This window comes from Protopterus annectens, chromosome 4.part0 (genome assembly GCF_019279795.1).
Source record: "Protopterus annectens isolate FY-2018-M chromosome 4.part0, PAN1.0, whole genome shotgun sequence".
Taxonomy (NCBI): Eukaryota; Metazoa; Chordata; order Ceratodontiformes; family Protopteridae; genus Protopterus; species Protopterus annectens.
The window spans coordinates 212,074,725-212,096,379 of record NC_056733.1 but is presented as its reverse complement, the minus strand read 5'-3'; the positions used below and the strand labels follow the sequence as shown (position 1 = coordinate 212,096,379).

Below are 21,655 nucleotides of genomic sequence, written 5' to 3'. Positions count from 1 at the left end.
CTCCTGGCATCCTATCCTGGACCTGTATATTCTCACCACCTTTCTGGTGGTTCCAAAATTCAAAATGCTAACTCTTCAAAAGCTTCTTCCTATGCTAGCCAAGGATGCCTGGCTGGCAACCCTAGACTTAAAAGAAGCTTACCTGCACATTCCAATAAGGGAATCCTGCAGAAAATACCTACATTTCAGGGCAGGCTCCATGCAGTTCTCTGCACCTCCCTTTGGCTTATCTGCTGTGCCCAGGGTGCCTAGTGCCTAACTCCAGCCATTGCATTTTGCAGGCAGTGAAATATTCAGATTTACCCATACTTGGATGATTGTTTGATTCAAGCAGAGAGCCAGGACTTGCTATTATAACACCTGGCATTTGTTAAGGGACTTCTAACCTCACTGGGGTACACCATCAATGAGAAGAAATCACACCTAGTACCCTGCCAACAGATTGTATTCCTGGGAGCAAACTTGAACACAACTTCCCAGATGGCATTCCTCACTCCAGAGAAACAAGTTTATTTGACAACCTACTTCAAACTATTGTACACAAAAACCCAGTTATATGCAAGGAAAATCCTGCAAGCACTAGGGTTCATGGCCTCTTGCATTCTGTTAATTCCATATGCAAGACTGCATATGAGGAAACTTCAATGGTACCTAAAATGTCTATGGTGTCAACATTCTCAGGACCTGGAAACAATGATTCCTATCATTCCTTGTCTAAGGGTAGAGTTCCTTTTGTGGGCAGAGGCCTGCTATCACAACAAGGGACTCCCTTTCACTCTACCCCTGCCGCCCAAACCCTAACAACAGATGCATCAGACTATGCATGGGGGGGCTCACATGGCAGGACAGTGCATTCAGGGCAAATGGAACCCACAACAGATGCATCTGCATATCAATCAAAAAGAAATGTTAGATGTACAGAATGCTCTGACAGCCTTCAAAGACCTTATTCTTCCAGGGCAACTACTGGTAAAGACAGACAACACCACAGTTATGTGGTACATAAACAAGCAGGGGGGAACCCATTCCTACCCACTCTGCAGACTAGCCATGGCTCTGTGGAACACACCCTTGAGTTACCAAGTGAGCCTACAAGCTCAATTCCTGCCAGGCAAACTAAATTCACTGGCAGACGACTTAAGCAGAAATCTCATGGAACCACAAGAATGGAAACTGGAACCCAAAATATTCAAGCTCTTGAGGAACAAATGGGGGATACCAGAGGTAGACCGGTTTGCCTCCCCTCAGAATTACCAATTGAACAAATTCTGCACCAGAACTCCCCACAGTCAAGCTTGTAAAGTGGATGCCCTGTCCTTTACCTGGGAAAGCCTCTCAGTTTATGCCTTCCCCCTCTGCCTCTTCTCTCGAAGGTTCTAATAAAGATCAAACAGGACAAGCCAAGGACAATTCTGATTGCACCAGACTGGCCATGCCAGCACTCATACCCCCTTTTGTGCAGTCTGACAGTGCTACAACCATGGCACCTGCCTCAGACCCCTTCCCTGCTGTCCCAGCAGGCGGGTCAGATTCTGCACCCTCAGCTTCTAACCCTGAACCTTGCAGCCTGGCTAATTCCCTGAGCTCACCTCTGGCAACCCTCAGTAAGCAGGTGCTGGATGTCATTCTTGAGGCAAGGAGGCCTAGTATTAGAAAATCCTATTCAGAAAAGTGGAAAAGGTACTGTTCCTGGAGGCAGGCTAAGGGGATGGGCACAACGGTGCCCACCTTACCTCATATTCTAGATTATTTAACAGAAATGCTCCACAAGGGCCTGTCTTTCTCTTCAATTAAGATTCATGCCTCTGCCATTTCAGCTCATTATAATACTGAGCCACCCCTCTTCTCTCATCCCCTGCTAAAACAATTCCTTAGAGGGGCCAAAAATTTAAGACCCCCCCCAGGAGAGCTCCCACTCCAGCCTGGGACCTTAACTTTGTATTGGAAAAACTAACTCTTCCCCCATTTGAACCAGCTGCTACACCAGAGCTGAAATTCCTTTCTTGGAAAACAGCCTTACTTATAGCCATCACTTCAGCAAGAAGAGTTTCTGAATTGCAGGCCCTCTTGGCAGTGAAACCCTTCATTATCTTCCATGCAGACAGGGTTTCCCTCAGGACTAATCCATCCTTTATGCCCAAGGTGGTGTCTAGTGTGGCTCTAAACCAGTCCATTCGTTTGCCTACTTTTTCCCTAATCCGCAAAATAAAGGGGAAAGGATACTGCATTCTCTGGATGTGCACATACAGCTTAGATTCTATTTGGACAGGACTAAACCTCTCATAAAATCTGACCAGCTGCTAGTTAGCTTTGCTGCAGGGGCAGAGGGGAAGGCCATTTCAGAGCAAACCATTTCCAAATGGATAGCCCATTGCATCCATTTCTACTACAAGCACCATGGAAAACCTACCCCAAAGGGGATAAGATCACATTCCACCAAGGCTGCATCTACTTCTATGGCTTTTCTCAGAGGAATCCCTACCAGGGCCATCCTGGAAGCTGCTACCTGGAGCTCTGTACATACTTTCACCATGCATTACCACCTGTCTATCCTTTCTAAATCCAGAGCTGGATTTGCCACAGCAGTTTTACAGGGCCTCATTGCTAGCCCTAATGCTCTTTAACTACCTCCACCCTTCCTTAGCTTTGGGAATCAACCCAAATGCGATGACTGCAACAGTGAAACATGAAGAACATAGTACAGTTGTGTACACTTACCATAAATGTAGATGTTTGAGTGTCTTCACTGTTGCAGTCCTGGTTATCCTCCCTCCAGCCCCCTGACTTCTCTTGACTTTTACCTTTCCTTTTTGTTTGGCATATATTATATCATGTGTGTTTGTTTTTTGCTGGGGGTGTTCCATACCATATAATTGCATCCTATTGTGGGGGCACCTGACATCTGGGGCAAGAAAAACTGATGTAATGGTGTCAGCTGCATGTTTTATACCCCTGATGACCTGACGTCATGGAAGAAGTGACATCATCCAATGCAGAAATCCGAAGACTCTGGTATTCAGGCCGGCTGAGGGCTACCTGCAGGCAGATAACCCAAATGTGATGACTGCAACAGAACACACTTGAACATCTACATTTATGGTAAGTGTACATCACTGTACTTGATGGTGTAAAGAAAGGAGCAGATTGTAGTAAACAGGAGCATCATTATGAGATATGTTCTTTGGGTACAATCCTGTTTTAACTGTTGATAGTGTATTTATTATTTGGCTGAGTGCATTTATTTGGCTGTGAATAAACTGGACAACATGAAGGCCACAGGCTTGCTGTTATTATTTTAACTGAGAATATATTTTTAATTTAGCTTGTTATTGCAGTCATGTGGGTGTGAAATGCACTATGTTGGGTTACAGCAGTTTGTCTGGCACTTAGTGCAGTGGAATAAGGCTATGATCTGTTAAATAGCTGCTTCCTGTAATGCAGGGTTTGATTCCCTCGGCCTTCATTTGTTTAATATGGGACTATGACCAAGTCACTTCACCAGACAGTACTCTTCAGCTGCACTTAAAAAGGGACACTTGTGTCCAGTAGGCAGACTGTTAGCAAATGTGTTATACATTTGTATTTTCAAATTGCTACACCCTTCACATAGCCACTAATCATTGCCTCACTATCTGCTATTTGGCTATGAATCCAAGCACAAGTGTTACAGTTTAGTGGGTTGTCAGGTGTGTTTTCAATAACTGGGAGTTTCAAGGGAAGAAAATTTTACTGTTTCTCATATTAAGTTGGTTTTTAATGTGAGAATGTTTTGTTTAATAAGTGGTTATGAGTGTTTTTGCTGTACAATTTGAAATACAATTTAAATTAAATCCAAATGTCTGTGACTATTGTAAACTTAAAGGCAATATGTTTCAACAGTGTTTTATGATAATTTGAGAGAGACAGCCAAGTAATGGGATATTGGTATGGTTGGGGACCCAAGTCCATTACCCTGACTAGGGCCCTGTTTGACCTTGATCCGTCTCTGGCTGGCCACTAGTTCCATCCCAAAGATGCTGAAAAGCAAAGTGTGATGGGGAAGAAAGAGGTAACTGGGAATATATGCTTTGAGAGTGTAATGATTTGGCAGATTTCAAAAATTCCCCTAGATAGTACTCTGTCAGAAATATTGGGTGAGCAAATTGCTGTAACTAAGGAAATGTTCTTTTGAGCCGGGACACCAGATCTGAATTATCCAGACATAGCAAAGCCTTATTAAGTTTAATTCTGAAATTGAAGTCTAAACCAACTGTATTTGGACTATTGTATATTGCAAAAGAGTAAAAGAACTGGAAGAGAGATCCTTAGAAAGGGGAAGAAGCAAATTTCGTAGAAGTAAATGGAAATTGTGGAATAATATGTAAGCAGTAATAATCTCCAGGGTGTGTTATTATAATTAAGGTGGATAGCCTCTACACCCCTGGACATGCATTAATTACACAAAACACACACCCTGGAAGGCATTATTGGACCTAGAGAATGGTCTCTCTGTAAAATTGTGTTTTACTTATTTATTGTTTTAAGTACTATATTATTTTTTATATATATTTTTTATGTAAAATAATTCTTCCGCCTAATGGTTCGAACTTGCAAATTTGCTGTAGTATATGTTAATGGTGTTGGAGGAAACACTTTACATACAAACTATAACAGTTAGAAAATATCCAGATATTTACTTTATTGTTTGGTCCCTTATTCCTAAAAACATTTGATTTGTTGCCAGTCATTGGAGATTTAAGTTACTAAATAATGGCATATATTTGAGTTTCAGACTATTATTTTCTTTAGAAAATTCATACCAACACAAATCATTTTAATTAAACAAGTCTGTAATTTTATAAGATCAGTAATTGGCATCTGTTCCTATTTTTGAGTCTTTCTTCCCTCTTTATTTTAGGTTTATCCAGATATTTTGAGCTAAGAGTCAACAGAGCATACCTTTCAACTGTCCAGATTTTTGCAGAATGTCCAGATTTTTGGCTCGTATGCTTGGTCCCATCCTCATAAAATGTGTAGTTTTCTGGAAAATCACTGGGGATTGAAGTCATTAAATAATGACAGACATTTGCGTTCCAGACTTCAAATCCTTCAGATAATAAATGATAATGGAAAGCCTGTTGTTCTAACAACTTTCTAAGTTTATAAGAGCAATATTTAAAGTCTGTCCTTATTTTTGGTTGTTTATCCTTCGTTATTTGTGGCTGTGTCCAGATTTCTTGTGCCGAGAGGTTATGAGGTATAAAAAGGTATGCAAACCTCTTAACTGATGCTTTTGCTGCCAGGGATCACTCTCACTCTTTACTCTCTCTCATACACACACACACACACACACACACACACACACACACACACACACACACACACACACACACTGTTCTGTTTTCATGCATGCATTCACTCACACATGCAGACAGAAATATAAACACGCACATGCACACTTTTCGGTTTCATTTCTTTTACACTCGCTAAACAGCAAAAGCGCTGCTTAGCAAGTGTAAGATAATGGCTCGATAGATCCCTCACTCCCATACACACATACAGTCACACATAGACAAACACATACACACTTTTTTATTTTAATTTTCTTCATTATTTTATACTCGTTAAATAGTAAAAGCGCTGCTTAGTGAGCGTAAAATAATGGCGGTTGTTAGGTTTTTTTCAGTCCGTGCTCCATGGCTGCTTGATATGCTGCCATGCAGACTCGTTTAGCAGTGGGCATTACTTTTACATTAGTACCCTGCTGGAGAACGTTCGTTCTCCAATCAGGGTGCTGATGTACAATTTTCCCATTCTCTAAATGCAGAGTAATGTTCAAGAAGACGAGGGTAAAGTTTAAAGAAAGGCAGCAATTTATGTAATGTTGCACTGATGACTGTTACAATGAAAGAAAACCTATGTCTTAAGTTATAATTTAACAAAGGTGTTTAAAAAATTGCAGAAAAGCAGACTTCTGAAACATTCTGGACTAGATCACATTTTTGCCTCTATGTCTGATGACCATTAAGCCTTCCAGCAGCTGGACACAGTCCATATGTTTCCTTGCCTGGGAATTCCTCCAAAGACTAGCTGTAAGGAGTGGGATGTCATTAAAGCAGCCATTAGGACACTTTATACACTTTTAGCATTACAGCAGTGGGAGCATTTTGTAATATCCTAATCTTATTCCTGTGCAGGGGTGTGTGCAGTCCATGTCACAGTATAGGCCCACAATGCCTCTGTTGTTATTATTTATTTGTCCTTTTGATAACCAGGTGGGTGGACTGGTCTTAGTTCCTTTTCAGCAATGACCCATTTACAGTACCAGCGTGCTGATATAGCTAATCTTCAGAAATCGTATAGAATTTCACTATGTAAAACAGCACTGATAAGGTGCAACAGAAATATTTAATTACAATGTAATACTGTAGAATGTTGAAGAAAAAGCCACACAACAAATCAAAGAGAGATACATCAACACAACAGCATAGTGTGAAAGATATCATTATGCCTAGTAAGTCAGTATATTGTTTAGGATGTATAACTGTAGTACAATTTGTTGAGCTAAGGTGTTATAGTGTTATTTGTCTGGGAATATTTTAGTCAGTGCTTTACTCACTAGTATTTCTAATTGTGTATAAAATTATTTTTAATTTGGTTAGAAATTATCTAATGTTTTGTTTATGTGTAAGTAGGGAGTTCCAGGACCAAATGAAAGGATTCCTCATAGTGAATGTTATTTTTATTTTTATTTTTATTTAACATTTGTTGACCGGGAATGTCCGACTAGGTTCCACAGAGCCTGTTTTCAGCGGAGGCCCGGGGAGAAATGCTCCAGATTTATAATGTATGTCACTTCTGTTTTGGATCTGACTTATCTAGAAGGATTATACTTTTGTATAATATGTAGTATTGAAGGATTTCTGTTTAGTTTATGCAAAATATTATGAACTATCTTAAACTGGGAATAATCAAAGATGTGCTGGAATTCGAATCGCTTTAACCTACAGTATTGTATTATTAGATCTGAAACAAACAGTCTCCGTGGTGTCCCTCGAAGTCTCACAAACCCTGTACATCAATATACTGGGTCCAAAAATAAGATCTAAGATTCCCTAGAGTTCAGGCACCTAACAAAAACCATACTGTTAATATCCCAACTAATAACAGGTAGTAGAATTACTTTCTTTAAAAACTTTCCAAAGTATAAATTCACTAATGAAAGTAGGGAAGCACAAGCTAATTCAACTCAAATCTTCTTTATTAAAAACACACAACCAGATGATACAAATAGTAGTTGATACAAAGGGTCCACCATTAATTATCATGCCTCATTTAATCAACACAGTGCTATTTGAAGCAATCATGGGAGATTACTAGTCAGAACAGCAACATTCCAAAGACTGTAAAAAAACGCACACAGAAAAAAAATATTGAAAGGGAACAAGCCCACATGCAACTCCCTGATGTGGTGGCAATCTCAAGCCCCCACACCTCCAAACTATATATATATATATATATATATATATATATATATATATATAGATATATATGTGTGTGTGTGTGTGTGTGTGTATTTACTGATTCTGAAATTGCACAAAACTGGAAAGAGCAAAAAAGTGAGTAAAACAGTCACCTTCCCACTCCCCTCCAAGTCTACTGTCTATGATAGGATGCCAGTGTGATCGCTTAGGTTTGACATTCTGAGTGCTGATTAACTATCTGTCAGCAAAAGTTATAGCTGTCAATGTAAAATGTATGTGTCTGTTGAGGTATAGTACAGCTTAGTTTGTTCACCTAGAAAGGTGCATTTCCTTTTTATTGTCTAGTAATATTTCACTTCCCATGCATTATCATGAAAGATACAATATCTGTCTGCTTTTTCATGTGATAGAAGAATCATTGATTTCTTTAGAGTACAGTTTAGTCATTATTCAAAATGTACCTTTGCTGGCATAATAAGTGAAAAGCCTGATTTTTGTTGAATATTTATAGAGCTGTGGCTTGTTTTTTAAAACAGGAAACAACTTTATTGAACTACCACTTATGACACAGGCAACTGAACTACCACTTATGACACAGGCAATCATACATTTATATAAATTAAAACAAACCATATTGATGTATTTTCATTTGCAAACATTATACATCGCATACACACCTCTCAACCTCTTAGAACAAGAAATCTGGACAAAGCTGTAAATAAAAGTGAGACAAAGGCCCAAAACTAGGGACAATTTTTAAATATTGCTCTTACAAACTTAGAAAGTTGATAGAATAACAGGTTTTGCATTGGCATGAATTTTCCGAAAGTTAAGAAGTCTGAAACTCAAATGTCTCATTAATTTTAACTTCACGTCTTTAATGATTTGCCACTAATTGGCCAGAAAACCACAATTTTATGAAAAACAGACCAAAAATATGAGGCAAAAATCTGGACATACTGCAAAATGTTTTGCAGAACATTTGAGAGTTATGATCACATATAATCTACTTTACAGTCATTGTCATTTGAACATTGCATATCTCATTCAATTTCTTCCTTCCCTTGAACCTCATTCCTCCTCCAAAACATTATTTTGTATATATTGTTCCCACAATTCCCATTTTTTCTATGTAATTTGCTTTCTGTTCTTTAATCTCTGTTACTATACACTACTTCTAGTACATTTGATTTAGACTTTGCTTTCCATTTTCTAGTAACTGTGTTTTTGGCAACCTCCAAAATTACAGTCAGCAAGGCTTTACTATGTCTACACAATTCCAATTCTGTATCACAGCTCAAAAAATCATTTCCTTAGTTACACCTATTTGCTCACCCAGTATTTCTGACAATGTAGTCTGCATGAAAATTTTAAAGTCTGCCAATTCATTACACCCAGTAAATGTGTCCCCAATTATCACTTTCTTCCCCATCAGGCTGCAAACATTTGCAATTTACCTGAAGAAAAATTATTTGGAGTCTGCTTGGGGTATAAAATATCTGTACAAACATTTCCAAACAAAAAAAAAAATACTAAATCTTCTAGACTTTGATTCATATTTGGGAGACATACATATATCCTCCCATTGTTTCTTTATGAATTGCTTATCCAGTCTCTTTTCCCAGTCCTTTCTAACCTTGTCTGATTGATTCCTGTAGTTGTCATGCAATATTTTATATGCCCTACTAATTGTCCCTTTTTTAACAGCAACTTCTGTTCTAGATTCTGCTAAAAAAATCTACCAGTACTGTTTTTCACTTAGGATCCCCATTCCTTTCTCTTTGCCTATAGTCTGATATTCAGACTTTAGCTTGTGAGAGAGTAAACACTGCCTTGGGTTGTATGTGATAGGATGGTTCTCCCACTCAGGGGCTGTAGCTGCCTATAGCATTACAAATACAAAACAAAAATCTTTGCTGGGCGGCTCTAGCAGCTGTGATGCTGGACATGGTTATGCATATGACATCCCGAAAGATGACAAAGAATAAGTTATCTATTGTTATGGTAAATATCTTAAGCAGCTATACTTTTATATTTTATATATATATATATATATATATATATATATATATATATATATATATATATATATAGCCTTTGTTAGAGAAACCATCTGCCCAAAGCTGTTTCAAACCAAAAATGGGGGGGTGGATAAGTAGATGTGTGGATTTCAGTCATGTAGACGTAGGGTGATGTAGATGTGTCTCAGATGTGCAAAATTATGGTTCTATAGAATGTTCATTGCAGACCAGCTGTGTAGAGATTGTCCTTGTGAGCTTAGGATGTAACTTTCTCTCTCTTTCCTTACAGTGCCGTTGGTAAAACCTGTCTACTCATCAGTTACACAACCAATGCCTTTCCTGGAGAGTACATCCCCACTGTGTAAGTATCTGATTTGACGTAATGCAGTGACTAGACTGCTTATATTTCTGTCTCTTCCAGTTGTCAAGAGTTCTGTTTGACTTTATTTCTTTTCTGACCTGTCTAAGTCAAGCAGTAGCTATAAGGGCACGTATGTATGAGCTGCATACTCAACAGCATGTTTGAATGGCATTTGAATTATGTTACGACTAGCCTCCCAAACTGTGTTTTCATCATGATTGTATTAGAAATTGCACATATCTAATGAAAAAATCCATTTGGCAAAGATTAGCACCTAATTAGCTGCTGTGCTAAAGACTGGTTTCCAGGTTATACCTAGTACAGCTGTTACAGCTGAGTTGTAGCACAGTGCTCACAGAGGAAAAATAACCAAGAAAACACTAGAAACTTGACAGAGTAACAAAGACCATCACAACATTTTTATCTAGTTCTTTCCAGGAGCCTTAATGACTTGCATGGAGTAATGGTCATTGTTGCTTGAATTAGGGGGATGATCAGTGGTGAGATGTGTTTATCATTATTCTATTTGTTATATTTTGCTTATTCATTGTGGTAATAGCTCCCATAAGGAAAAGACAGGTGTAAAATACTTATCACCTGTGTTGTAAATGGGCAGTGACATCACCAGGGTTGGACTAAACAGCAGAAAGACCTGATGCTGTGTTTTGGATGATGGCACATCCCAGCCCAGCAGGTAATAGTGCAGAGACATAGGAAGTTAGGATGGTACAAAAAAAGTGTAAAGATGGTGTTACCCATGGTGCAGAGGAAGGCTGAAGCCCAGACCAGTAGGCCTGCATACAACACAGCTTGGTTTTGTGTTGGCAGGGGACTGCAGCAATGTGCTTCATAGTTTCATAGTATAGTACTAGGCTATCTGCCCTGGGGCATTTGTAAGCCTAGCCATAGTGATGTGGCTTTTGCCACCCCATGAAATGGTACAAAAATGTACAGAATAAATCTAGAATACTGTGCCTCTGTCTAGTAGTGACACAATGAAGGTCCCCTTATATAATAGAATTAGTTTACTGTGCCCCTGTCTAGCAGTGACACAGATGTGACCCCTGGGGTAAACTTACGATCTCCCATCCACTCATCAAGATTTCTCTTGAAGAGAGTCAGTGAGGGGCTCTGCCTAATACGAACTGGGATCCTGTTCCAAAGCATAGGAAGCCTCTGGGTTATGAATCTATCCCTCCAGCATGTCCTATTCATACTTGTGCTGAGGTTTAAGTCTTTAGCTCTCGTGGTCCTGATGGATTTGGATTTTTGAGGTGGAGCATGTCCATCAGATCCTGATTGGACATGGCCTTGTACGTCAGGCAGAGATCACCTCTGAGCAGGCGGTATGCTACTGAATAGAGCTGAAGTTTCTTTAGTCTGGCAGAATAAGACATATGTTGGAGACCCTTGATCCTTTTGGTGAGGTACTTTTGTGGTCTCTCCAGCTGTTGCAAATGCCGGGTGAGGTACATACCAAATGGGGCATTGTACTCAATCATGGGTCTGATGAGGGAGGAATATAGGGGTACAATGACATCCTTGGATCTGGATGTGAATCCCTTCATGATGAGGTGTGCAAGGTAGAATGTTTTTCTAACCACTTTGGCAACGTGGGTGTCAAATGAGAGGTCTCTGTCTACTTGGGTCCCTAGGTCTCTGATTACTTTTTCCTTACTCAGTGGGTTGCTGTCTATGTGATAATTTGTGGGTACTTTGTTTTTTCCAAAAGGAATGACTATACATTTTTTGTCATTTAGTTTAAGGCCGTGACTACAGCACCAGTTGTCCGTTTCAGTGAGGCCTTTTTGTAGGATGTGTGTGTCTGCTGGTGTATCGACTATGGCGCCTAGTTTGCAGTCATCTGCGAACTTTGTCAGCCACAGCCCTCCCATGTTTGCTTTAACATCTGAGAAATAAATGCCGAACAAGAGGGGTCCCAGGACAGATCCCTGTGGGACACCACTTGTGACTGGCTTTGAGTCTGACATTGCTCCAGCGATTTTAACTTTATGGGTTCTGTCCTTTAGCCAGTTTGCAACCCATCTAGTGACATAAGGGTTTACTTTTAAGCTGTTTAGCTTATCTATGATGCCTGAGTGGGGTATTGTGTCGAAGGCCTTAGCCAAGTCCAGGTATGCTGTATGGACTGCTTTGCCCTCATCAATGGCTCTAGTGACTGTTTCGAAAAAGTCAACCAGGTTTAAAAGGCAGGATCTGCCCTTTACAAAGCCGAACTGGGTGGGGTCAAGTGTCTGTAGGTCCCCTATGTCTCTGTTTATGAGTTCCATAATGATTCTTTCTATAGCTTTGCAGACCAGGCTAGTTAAGCTTATGGGGCGGTAGTTTCCAGGGTCTGTAGAGGCACCCCCTTGTGGAGTGGGACCACTGTTGCTGTATGCCAGTGTTCAGGTACATATCCCGAAGTAAGGCTAAGGTTAAATAGCATTTTTATGTGTGGGTTTAGCTCCTCTTGGAGTTCACGTAACACGCATCCCGGGATACCGTCAGGTCCCATTGATGCTGTGTTTTTTGCTTTGTTTAGGGCGGTTCTCACTTGGACATCTGAGATGACAGGGAGATTACATTCAGCTGGGATAAGTATTTCTTCTTTTGGGGGTGAAGGAGGGGAGAAATTTGCACTGAACCTGTCAGCCAGAATGTTAGCAATATCTGTGGGTTCAGTGTATTTTTGTTGTTGTGAACCAACTCTGAGCATATCTGAGGGTTTCCGCCCAGGTTTCTAACATAGCTGAAGAAGGCTTTGTGGTTATCTTTAGTGTCCTTAGCGATTTTTCTCTCAAAGTTTGCCTTGGATGTTTTTATGAAAGAACGTAGTTTTCTGCTAATGTTGATCAGAGATGTCTTCCCTTCATGGGATTTCGCTCTGACATGCAGTAGCTTCCTTCTTTTGTTATACAATTTGTTTATGGCTGAGGTCCACCAGACAGGATGCTTACATTTGGTGGAGAGGGACTTGGATTTGTTTGGGATTGCATGATCCATGCATTCTTGGAGATGTCCATAGAAAGCACTTGTGAAGGATTCGGCATTGTGGGATGTGGTATCCACTGGCACAGTGGGCTTAAAGGATACCATCTCAGTCTTAAGAAGAGTGAAGTCTGCTTTTGAGAAGTTTTTCACTGTGGTCTTTTGTGCTGGGGGTGGAGGTGGGATATGTATATCCAGGGTGATTAGTTTGTGGTCAGATCTCACTAGTGAGGGGTATACTTCCGGTGTGGAGCATTTTGTCCCCATGTTTGTGATGATCAGGTCTAGTATATTATCTCCCCTAGTGGGAGAGGTGACTAGTTGTTCCAGTGCATTTGAATTTATGAATTCCAGGAACCTTTGGGCTAGGGTATTAGGGCTAGAATAATGTACCCAATCTATGTTTGGGTAGTTGAAGTCTCCCAGTATGATGGTATTTTGTGATACATTCATATCCTCCAATATCTTCAGGAAGGCTGAGTGTGGTTCTTGAGATTGGGAGGGTGGTCTGTAACATGCTACCAGTTGTATAGCAGTTTTGCCTATGGTTAGTTGCACATGTATGGTCTCTGATGCTTCATGTGTTACTACTAACCTGGAGGTGTGGGTGTCCTTTATGAATATGGGCACTCCCCCACCCTTTGTGGTTCGGCCCGGGTTTTGGGGCTGAAAAGCATGATACGAGGTATAGCCTGGTAGTGCTGGGGTGCTCTCAGGAGCCTTGAACCAGGTTTCAGTTACTGCACAGACATCGATGTTCTCCATGCTGAGGAGTGCATCAAGTGCCTGCATCTTGAGATTTAGACTTCTGGCGTTGAGCAGCATTACCCTTAGTTTTTTTCCATTTTTGTTTTCTAAGGAGGTGGGTTTGTCTTTTGAGCCTTGTCTAAAAAAGGCACTATGGGGGTGACAAGAACCTTAGCCAATATCCGGAAGCCCAGTGGTGACAGGTGTAAGCCATCCCTTGCGAAGCAGCGTGGCTTGTCCAACATATCATCCCAGGCAGACAGACATTGGATCCCCTTAGAATGACACCAGTACTTGAGCCAATTGTTAAAGCTGATCATCTTGTCTTTGTATTGTGGTATCATTCTTGGTGAGGGCAAGATGCTGCTCAGGGTCAGGGTCATACCAGCTTGGGCTACATAATCGGAGAGCTCCTCTATGTCTCTTTTCATGTAGTCCAGGGAGGTACGTCTCAGGTCATTCACACCAGCATGGACAATGACGGAGTCATATTTGTACTTGCTTTGGAGTGACCTGAGTGCATGTGTTATGTGGAGGATCCTAGCTCCCGATAGACAGCTCACAGTCACCTTCTCCTTGTTCAGCCTGGTCAGTGGGACATCAGTGTGTCTGACTATGGAGTCACCTATTACTAGTGTATCAGGCAAGGTGTTTGGCCTTAAGGGCTGCGATTGTTCGACACACTGATTTATTGAAGTATGTGTTGCATGTGTTTTGTTTTGAGGTGGTGGATTTTTGGATGTCTGCTTTGGGAGCCTCTGTTGTTTTGGTAAGTTTTTATTAGAGCCTCGAGTATGTCTTTGTGTTTTTATGTGTTTGGTTTGCAGTTGTGGTAGGTCTATGTGGGACTGGGATTGTTGTGTGTGTGGTTGCCATCTCCTCCTGTCTGGTCATGCCAGCCCTGAGTTGAGAGAGTTCAGCCTCCAGTTTGGCTATATAGTTGCATCTCTCACATGTATTTGTGTTTGTTGGGAGGAGGAGAGGGTTGTCTGTGTACATGAGACAATTCTAGCATTGTCTCAAGATACCCAGATTGACCAGCTGAACTGGAGACGACGCCAGTAATCTACCACTCGACATGCTAGAACAGTATAAGGGAGTGGTATACCTTTAAGGGAAGTGGATATTCACAGGGGTGGTAAGTAGATGTAGTGCTTTACTTAGTATGAGAGTGCTTACTTAGTAGAGAAGTATTGAGAACAAGTGCTAGGCTTATAATACAGTGAGTAGTCTATTTATACCAAGAGTAGAGCTTCCTTAAGGGAAAATTTGAAGAGCAGACTTGGCAGAGCCAGAAAAAGTTTAACCGGCGCTGCGCTATGCGCACAACCATGCAAAGCCGTGCAAACGCGGATTTTAAACAGTGAACTACAAAAGAGCTAGAAATGGTCCCAAACAACCTATTACTACAGCTTCTTGTGCTGAGGTCATTTCCCCCAAGGACAGGTAGGCTGCTCAAGGCTCCCCACTCCCACTGGTGAGCAAAGAAACTTCCTTCTATCCAAGTAAGGTAATGGACAACACAGGAACTACACCACAGCCCAGAATACAGCAATGCCTGTAAACTGGTCTAAACTAGTCGAGGAAGGCGGGAAAACAAGGATTATTTTTTTGTTTTTTTAGTAGAAACACACAGAAAATGCAGAAACAGTGATAAATTAGTTACACAGGCTAGCACACTTTAGTGGGCAGCCTCCACAGTTAAATTAAACAAACAAACAAGCAAACTTTCGATCAAATTCGACTAAAATGTAACTTTAAGTGCAGATTTTAAAATAATGCAGCAATCAGTTAAAAACAGTTCAGGCTAGTTCAAGGTAAGCTACAGAAGCTATTTCAAGTGAAAAAAAAACAAAGATACTTAAATCCAGAAGGTAGTCACTTTTCTGAGTTCCCTGCTGCTAGGACCACTCTGTAAACCCACGTGGAGCTTGTCTGAGCAGTATAGCCAGAAAAAAATGCCCAGAGGCAGATGTTAAACAGTGAACTACAAAAGAGCTAGAAATGGTCCCAAACAACCAATTACTACAGCTTCTTGTGCTGAGGTCACTTCCCCCAAGGACAGGTAGGCTGCTCAAGGCTCCCCACTCCCACTGGTGAGCAAAGAAACTTCCTTCTATCCAAGTAAGGTAATGGACAACACAGGAACTACACCACAGCCCAGAATACAGCAATGCCTGTAAACTGGTCTAAACTAGTCGAGGAAGGCGGGAAAACAAGGATTATTTTTGTTTTTTTTGGTAGAAACACACAGAAAATGCAGAAACAGTGATAAATTAGTTACACAGGCTAGCACACTTTAGTGGGCAGCCTCCACAGTTAAATTAAACAAACAAACAAGCAAACTTTCAATCAAATTCGACTAAAATGTAACTTTAAGTGCAGATTTTAAAATAATGCAGCAATCAGTTAAAAAACAGTTCAGGCTAGTTCAAGGTAAGCTACAGAAGCTATTTCAAGTGAAAAAAAGCAAAGATACTTAAATCCAGAAGGTAGTCACTTTTCTGAGTTCCCTGCTGCTAGGACCACTCTGTAAACCCACGTGGAGCTTGTCTGAGCAGTATAGCCAGAAAAAATGCCCAGAGGTGGATTTTAAACAGTAAACTACAAAAGAGCTAGAAATGGTCCCAAACAACTAATTACTACAGCTTCTTGTGCTGAGGTCACTTCCCCCAAGGACAGGTAGGCTGCTCAAGGCTCCCCACTCCCACTGGTGAGCAAAGAAACTTCCATCTATCCAAGTAAGGTAATGGACAACACAGGAACTACACCACAGCCCAGAATACAGCAATGCCTGTAAACTGGTCTAAACTAGTCGAGGAAGGCGGGAAAACAAGGATTATTTTTTTGTTTTTAGGTAGAAACACACAGAAAATGCAGAAACAGTGATAAATTAGTTACACAGGCTAGCACACTTTAGTGGGCAGCCTCCACAGTTAAATTAAACAAACAAACAAGCAAACTTTCGATCAAATTCGACTAAAATGTAACTTTAAGTGCAGATTTTAAAATAATGCAGCAATCAGTTAAAAAACAGTTCAGGCTAGTTCAAGGTAAGCTACAGAAGCTATTTCAAGTGAAAAAAAGCAAAGATACTTAAATCCAGAAGGTAGTCGCTTTTCTGAGTTCCCTGCTGCTAGGACCACTCTGTAAACCCACGTGGAGCTTGTCTGAGCAGTATAGCCAGAAAAAATGCCCAGAGGCGGATTTTAAACAGTGAACTACAAAAGAGCTAGAAATGGTCCCAAACAACCAATTACTACAGCTTCTTGTGCTGAGGTCACTTCCCCAAGGACAGGTAGGCTGCTCAAGGCTCCCCACTCCCACTGGTGAGCAAAGAAACTTCCTTCTATCCAAGTAAGGTAATGGACAACACAGGAACTACACCACAGCCCAGAATACAGCAATGCCTGTAAACTGGTCTAAACTAGTCGAGGAAGGCGGGAAAACAAGGATTATTTTTTGGGGGTTTTTTTGGTAGAAACACACAGAAAATGCAGAAACAGTGATAAATTAGTTACACAGGCTAGCACACTTTAGTGGGCAGCCTCCACAGTTAAATTAAACAAGCAAACAAGCAAACTTTCGATCAAATTCGACTAAAATGTAACTTTAAGTGCAGATTTTAAAATAATGCAGCAATCAGTTAAAAAACAGCTCAGGCTAGTTCAAGGTAAGCTACAGAAGCTATTTCAAGTGAAAAAAAAGCAAAGATACTTTAAAACTAACAAAAACCTAACTCTTGGCACAGTGACCAAACTAAATAAAAAAAAATCAAGTGCTTTCATTTTGCACACATACCGACACTTATTCAAAATATATAATACCAATTTATACATTAAAAATGCATTAATTGTCACATGACAAATATAGCAATCAAACCCCACTGCAGTTAAAGAAACTGAGACTCCATTTGTAACATATCAAAAATAGATACAAAACTACATCTGCATACATAGCTATATACATTTTTTTGAAAACATTACACAAATAGGTTGTACTAATAATTATTAAAAAATATATAACATCAATGGACCACATGAGGTAAACAGTCAAAAAAATAAATATCAACAATTTAAAAAAAAAAAAAAAAACATAATGTAGTACTCATGTACTCATGTTGTCTGATACAACACCAAGCAACTCATTACAGCAGTCTCAATTTTATACTATGTATGTAATGTTCAAGTGGTCATTTAAACCTGAGCAGTGACCCACATCTAGTTTAAGTTGCAATTTCAGCTGTTTTTTTTTTTTCTTCATCCAAGAATGCTGTTAAGTCTAGGGCTGGGAGGAAACTGGTAAAGGATAGAGAGGGAAAGGTAATAGAATGGGAAGAGGCCAAAAAGGCATTTGGATTGCAGGCTAGAGATTGCCTTCCCTATCAGAGATTGATATCAGAGTATAGGCAAAGAGAAAGGGATCAGGGAATCCTAAATGAAACACCTGTACTGAATGAATTTTTAGTTGAATCAAAATAGAAGCTGGTGTTAAAAGGGGATAATTAGTACAGCATAAAACATATTGCACAATAACTATAACAATCAATTGGAGGAGATCAGAAAAGATTGGGGAGAGATTAAATAAGCAATTAAAAAAGGGAGGACCTATGTATGGCTCCCAAATATGCAACAAAGTCTAGAAGAGTTAGGATTTTTGCCTGGAAGTGTTTGCATAGGTACTTTTATACCCCAAGCAGACTCCAAAGAATTTTTTCCTCAGTTAGATGGCAAATGTTGGAGGTATAATGGGGAAGAAAGAGGTACATGGGTGCATTTGTTTTAGAGTATAATGAGATGGCACACACTAAAAAAATTCCCTACAGAGTGCTCTGTCAGGAATAGTGGTCAAGTACATGAATGTAACTAAGGAATTTGTTTTTGAGCTGGGATACAGGATGTGAATTGTCAAGACATAGCAAGGCCTTGTTAAGTTTAATTCTGGTTGCTGCCTAAAAAAGCATTTGCTAAAAATGAAAATCAAAGTCTAAACCAACCATACTTAAAGTAGTGAATACTGTAACAGAAATAAACAAACAGGAAGTGGGATCTTTAGAAATGTGTAGGAGTGAATTACATGGAAAAAAATGGAAATTGTGGGAACAATACATGCAGAAAATGCTTTGGGGGATGAAGGAGGTTTAACAGAAGACAGGGATGAACAATTTACATAATATTGGATAGATTATATTGTATAGAACAACATATGTGATGTATAATGTTTATAAATGTGAACTTAATATGGTTTGATTACTTTTATATAAATGTAATTTTGCCTATGTCAGAAGTGATAACTCAATGAAGGTGTTTTTTAAGAGTGGTGTTAAGGCTGCCCTCCCAAATGTCCATTTTAAGTCAAAGTGATACATACTGTAGTACACCTGTATAAGGCATTTACATGAATTTACTACATATGGCATAATAATGCTCATACAATATTTGTTAAAGTGTATTGATGGTCTTCCTGACATAAACTTTCACAACTTATTCATTTTGCAACATCAACCATGGTTTCATTGTTATAGTCTTGCCGCTCCATGACTCCTTCAGATTTACTGAAATTTGTAAAAAGTAAAAATGAAATTGGTAAAAATAAAAGATGGTCATTGTTTACAAATCTGTATTGTCTGCAGAATCTTACTGTTGTACTGACCAGCATCTCTGAAGTCTCATAAGGCTTTTCCAAACTGAAGTTTAAATTAGGGCCTATTTTAATAACAGAAAGTGGGTTATTACCCATGCTCTCTGTTTTTCTATCAAATATGGATAACACACCAAAAGATTCCAATTATCTGTTATTCTGTTTTTAATTTGATTCTGAATCCAAATTACATATCACTGAAAATACATGAGATGAAAAAAATCATTTCCTCCTTGTGGAAAGCTTAGGATCTGCTGTTTGTTTAAGTAAAAGAAGCATCAAGATAGATCTTAAAAATTAATTTCTCAGATCTTTAACATTATCAATTGTTTTGGGTATATAACCTATTTTGCAGCATCTGACAACAAAAATTAATTCAGCTTTTCCTACTCAGCTGCAAGGGCATCCTCTCTACTAGTGAGTTTAAACAAATTGCACAGTTTTAATCACATTACTTCTAATGTGCAAAGTACTGCCATCTAATCCTGCATTTTCTTCCTTACTCTTATTGCTTGCCAGGATACACTCCAGCTCCACTTTAACCCTGAACAGGGTTTGAACTTCAGAACAGTTAAAGTTTGTAACTTTACAACCATACAGTAGATTTGCATGACATTATGTGTTTATAGGCTTATAGATTAAAACTTTTTATATTTATTATAATGTTTTTGAACTGAGGTTTGTGTAGCTGTACTACAGAAAGTCTTACCTTCACATCTTAATAAATAAAAAGCATTATAGCTCTTAAAATGTCAGAGACAGGTACGTTAAGACATACCGCTCATTTTCTCTAACATGAATATTTTCATTCAACTCAAATGTCCAGATTCCTGGATTATGACCCTGAAAAACATTTAAGCATAATTATATTGGTTTGTTTCTTGGTATTTTCAGCAACAATTTGAATTTCCAGAACAGATTTAGTTAGTTAATGAGAAAAATAAGGTGACTTTAAAAGAGCTTATTTTACATGACCCATATCAGCAGCCATGTGCCTACTGATGTCAACACCTATATCAGCAGCCATGTGCCTACTGATGTCAACACCTATATCAGCAGCCATGTGCCTACTCATGTCAGCAACCATATCAGTAGCCATGTGCCTACTGATGTCAACACCTATATCAGCAACCAGGTGCCTAGTCATGTCAGCACCTTTATAGGCAGCCATGTGCCTACTCATGTCAGCACCTATATCAGTAGCCATATGCCTACTCATGTCAGCACCCATATCAGCAGCCATGTGCCTACTCATGTCAGCACCCATATCAGCAGCCATGTGCCTACTCATGTCAGCACCCATGTGCCTACTGGTGTCAACATCTGTATCAGCAACTAGGTGCCTACTCATGTCAGCACCCATGTTAGCAGCCATATGTCTGCTCACATCAGCACCTTTATCAGCAGCCAAGTGCCTACTCATGTCAGCACCTTTATTGACAGACATGTGCCTACTCATGTCAGCACCTTGATAGACAACCATGTGCCCACTCATGTCAGCACCTATATCAGCCCGTTCATATCAGCAGCCATGTACCTGCTCATGTCAGCACCTATATCAGAAGCCATGTGCCCGCTCATGTCAGCACCTTTATCGACAGCCATGTGCCCGCTCATGTCAGCACCTTTATCGACAGCCATGTGCCCACTCATGTCAGCACCTTTATCGACAGCCATGTGCCCACTCATGTCAGCACCTTTATCGACAGCCATTTGCCCACTCATGTCAGCACCTTTATTGACAGTCATGTGCCTACTCATGTCAGTGCCTTTATCGACAGCCATGTCCCTACTCATGTCAACACCCACATCAGCAACTATATGCTTACTCATGTAAATACCCATGTCAGCAGCTGTGTGACTACACATGCTATTACCCAAGCCAGCAGTTGTATGAGTGCCTACCTCTGCCAGCACCTATGCGAGTGCCTACCTACATTAACAGGTATGCCAGTGTCTCAGCTACTTCACTGTCACCATGCATTAGTCAGCTCTCTTTGTCAAACCACATGTGTAGCTGTTCTAATCATGACCTAACAGCAGCTATGTCAGTTGACTTACAGCTTGATTCAATTACTAGATTTATTTTATCTTCTGTTTTATTGTATTCTCATAACTAGGTAGCTTGACAGGTCTGGAGATTTTTTTCAGCCATGACCTGGACACAAAGGAAAAGACCAACATAATGTACAAAATTTGAACTTGGCTGTATTCTGAATATTTTACAATGCATTTTTCAGCTAAGTTTACATTAAATCATAGTGCTGTGACACGATGTAATGTTCAGCTGTACAGCCAATGAAGCAAGTGCATACAATTAACAAAATTAACACAGCTTAATATATTTGCGTAAGAAATGAACCCAGAAAGAAACTGTACACATCAATGACTGAACCGTATAGATCGATAAAAAAGAAAAAAATAGAAAAAAA

The 21,655-nt window shown here is 39.8% G+C and overlaps 1 protein-coding gene across 1 annotated transcript in view; it reads left to right on the top strand.

The window, feature by feature from the left end:
- RAC3 (Rac family small GTPase 3) overlaps positions 1 to 21,655 on the top strand; it is a 296,914-nt gene that overhangs the window by 156,142 nt on the left and 119,117 nt on the right. Inside the window, exon 2 of the mRNA XM_044068215.1 lies at positions 9,774 to 9,845. Within this exon, the coding sequence (XP_043924150.1) occupies positions 9,774 to 9,845 (72 nt within the window). The remainder of the gene's footprint in view (positions 1 to 9,773; positions 9,846 to 21,655) is intronic.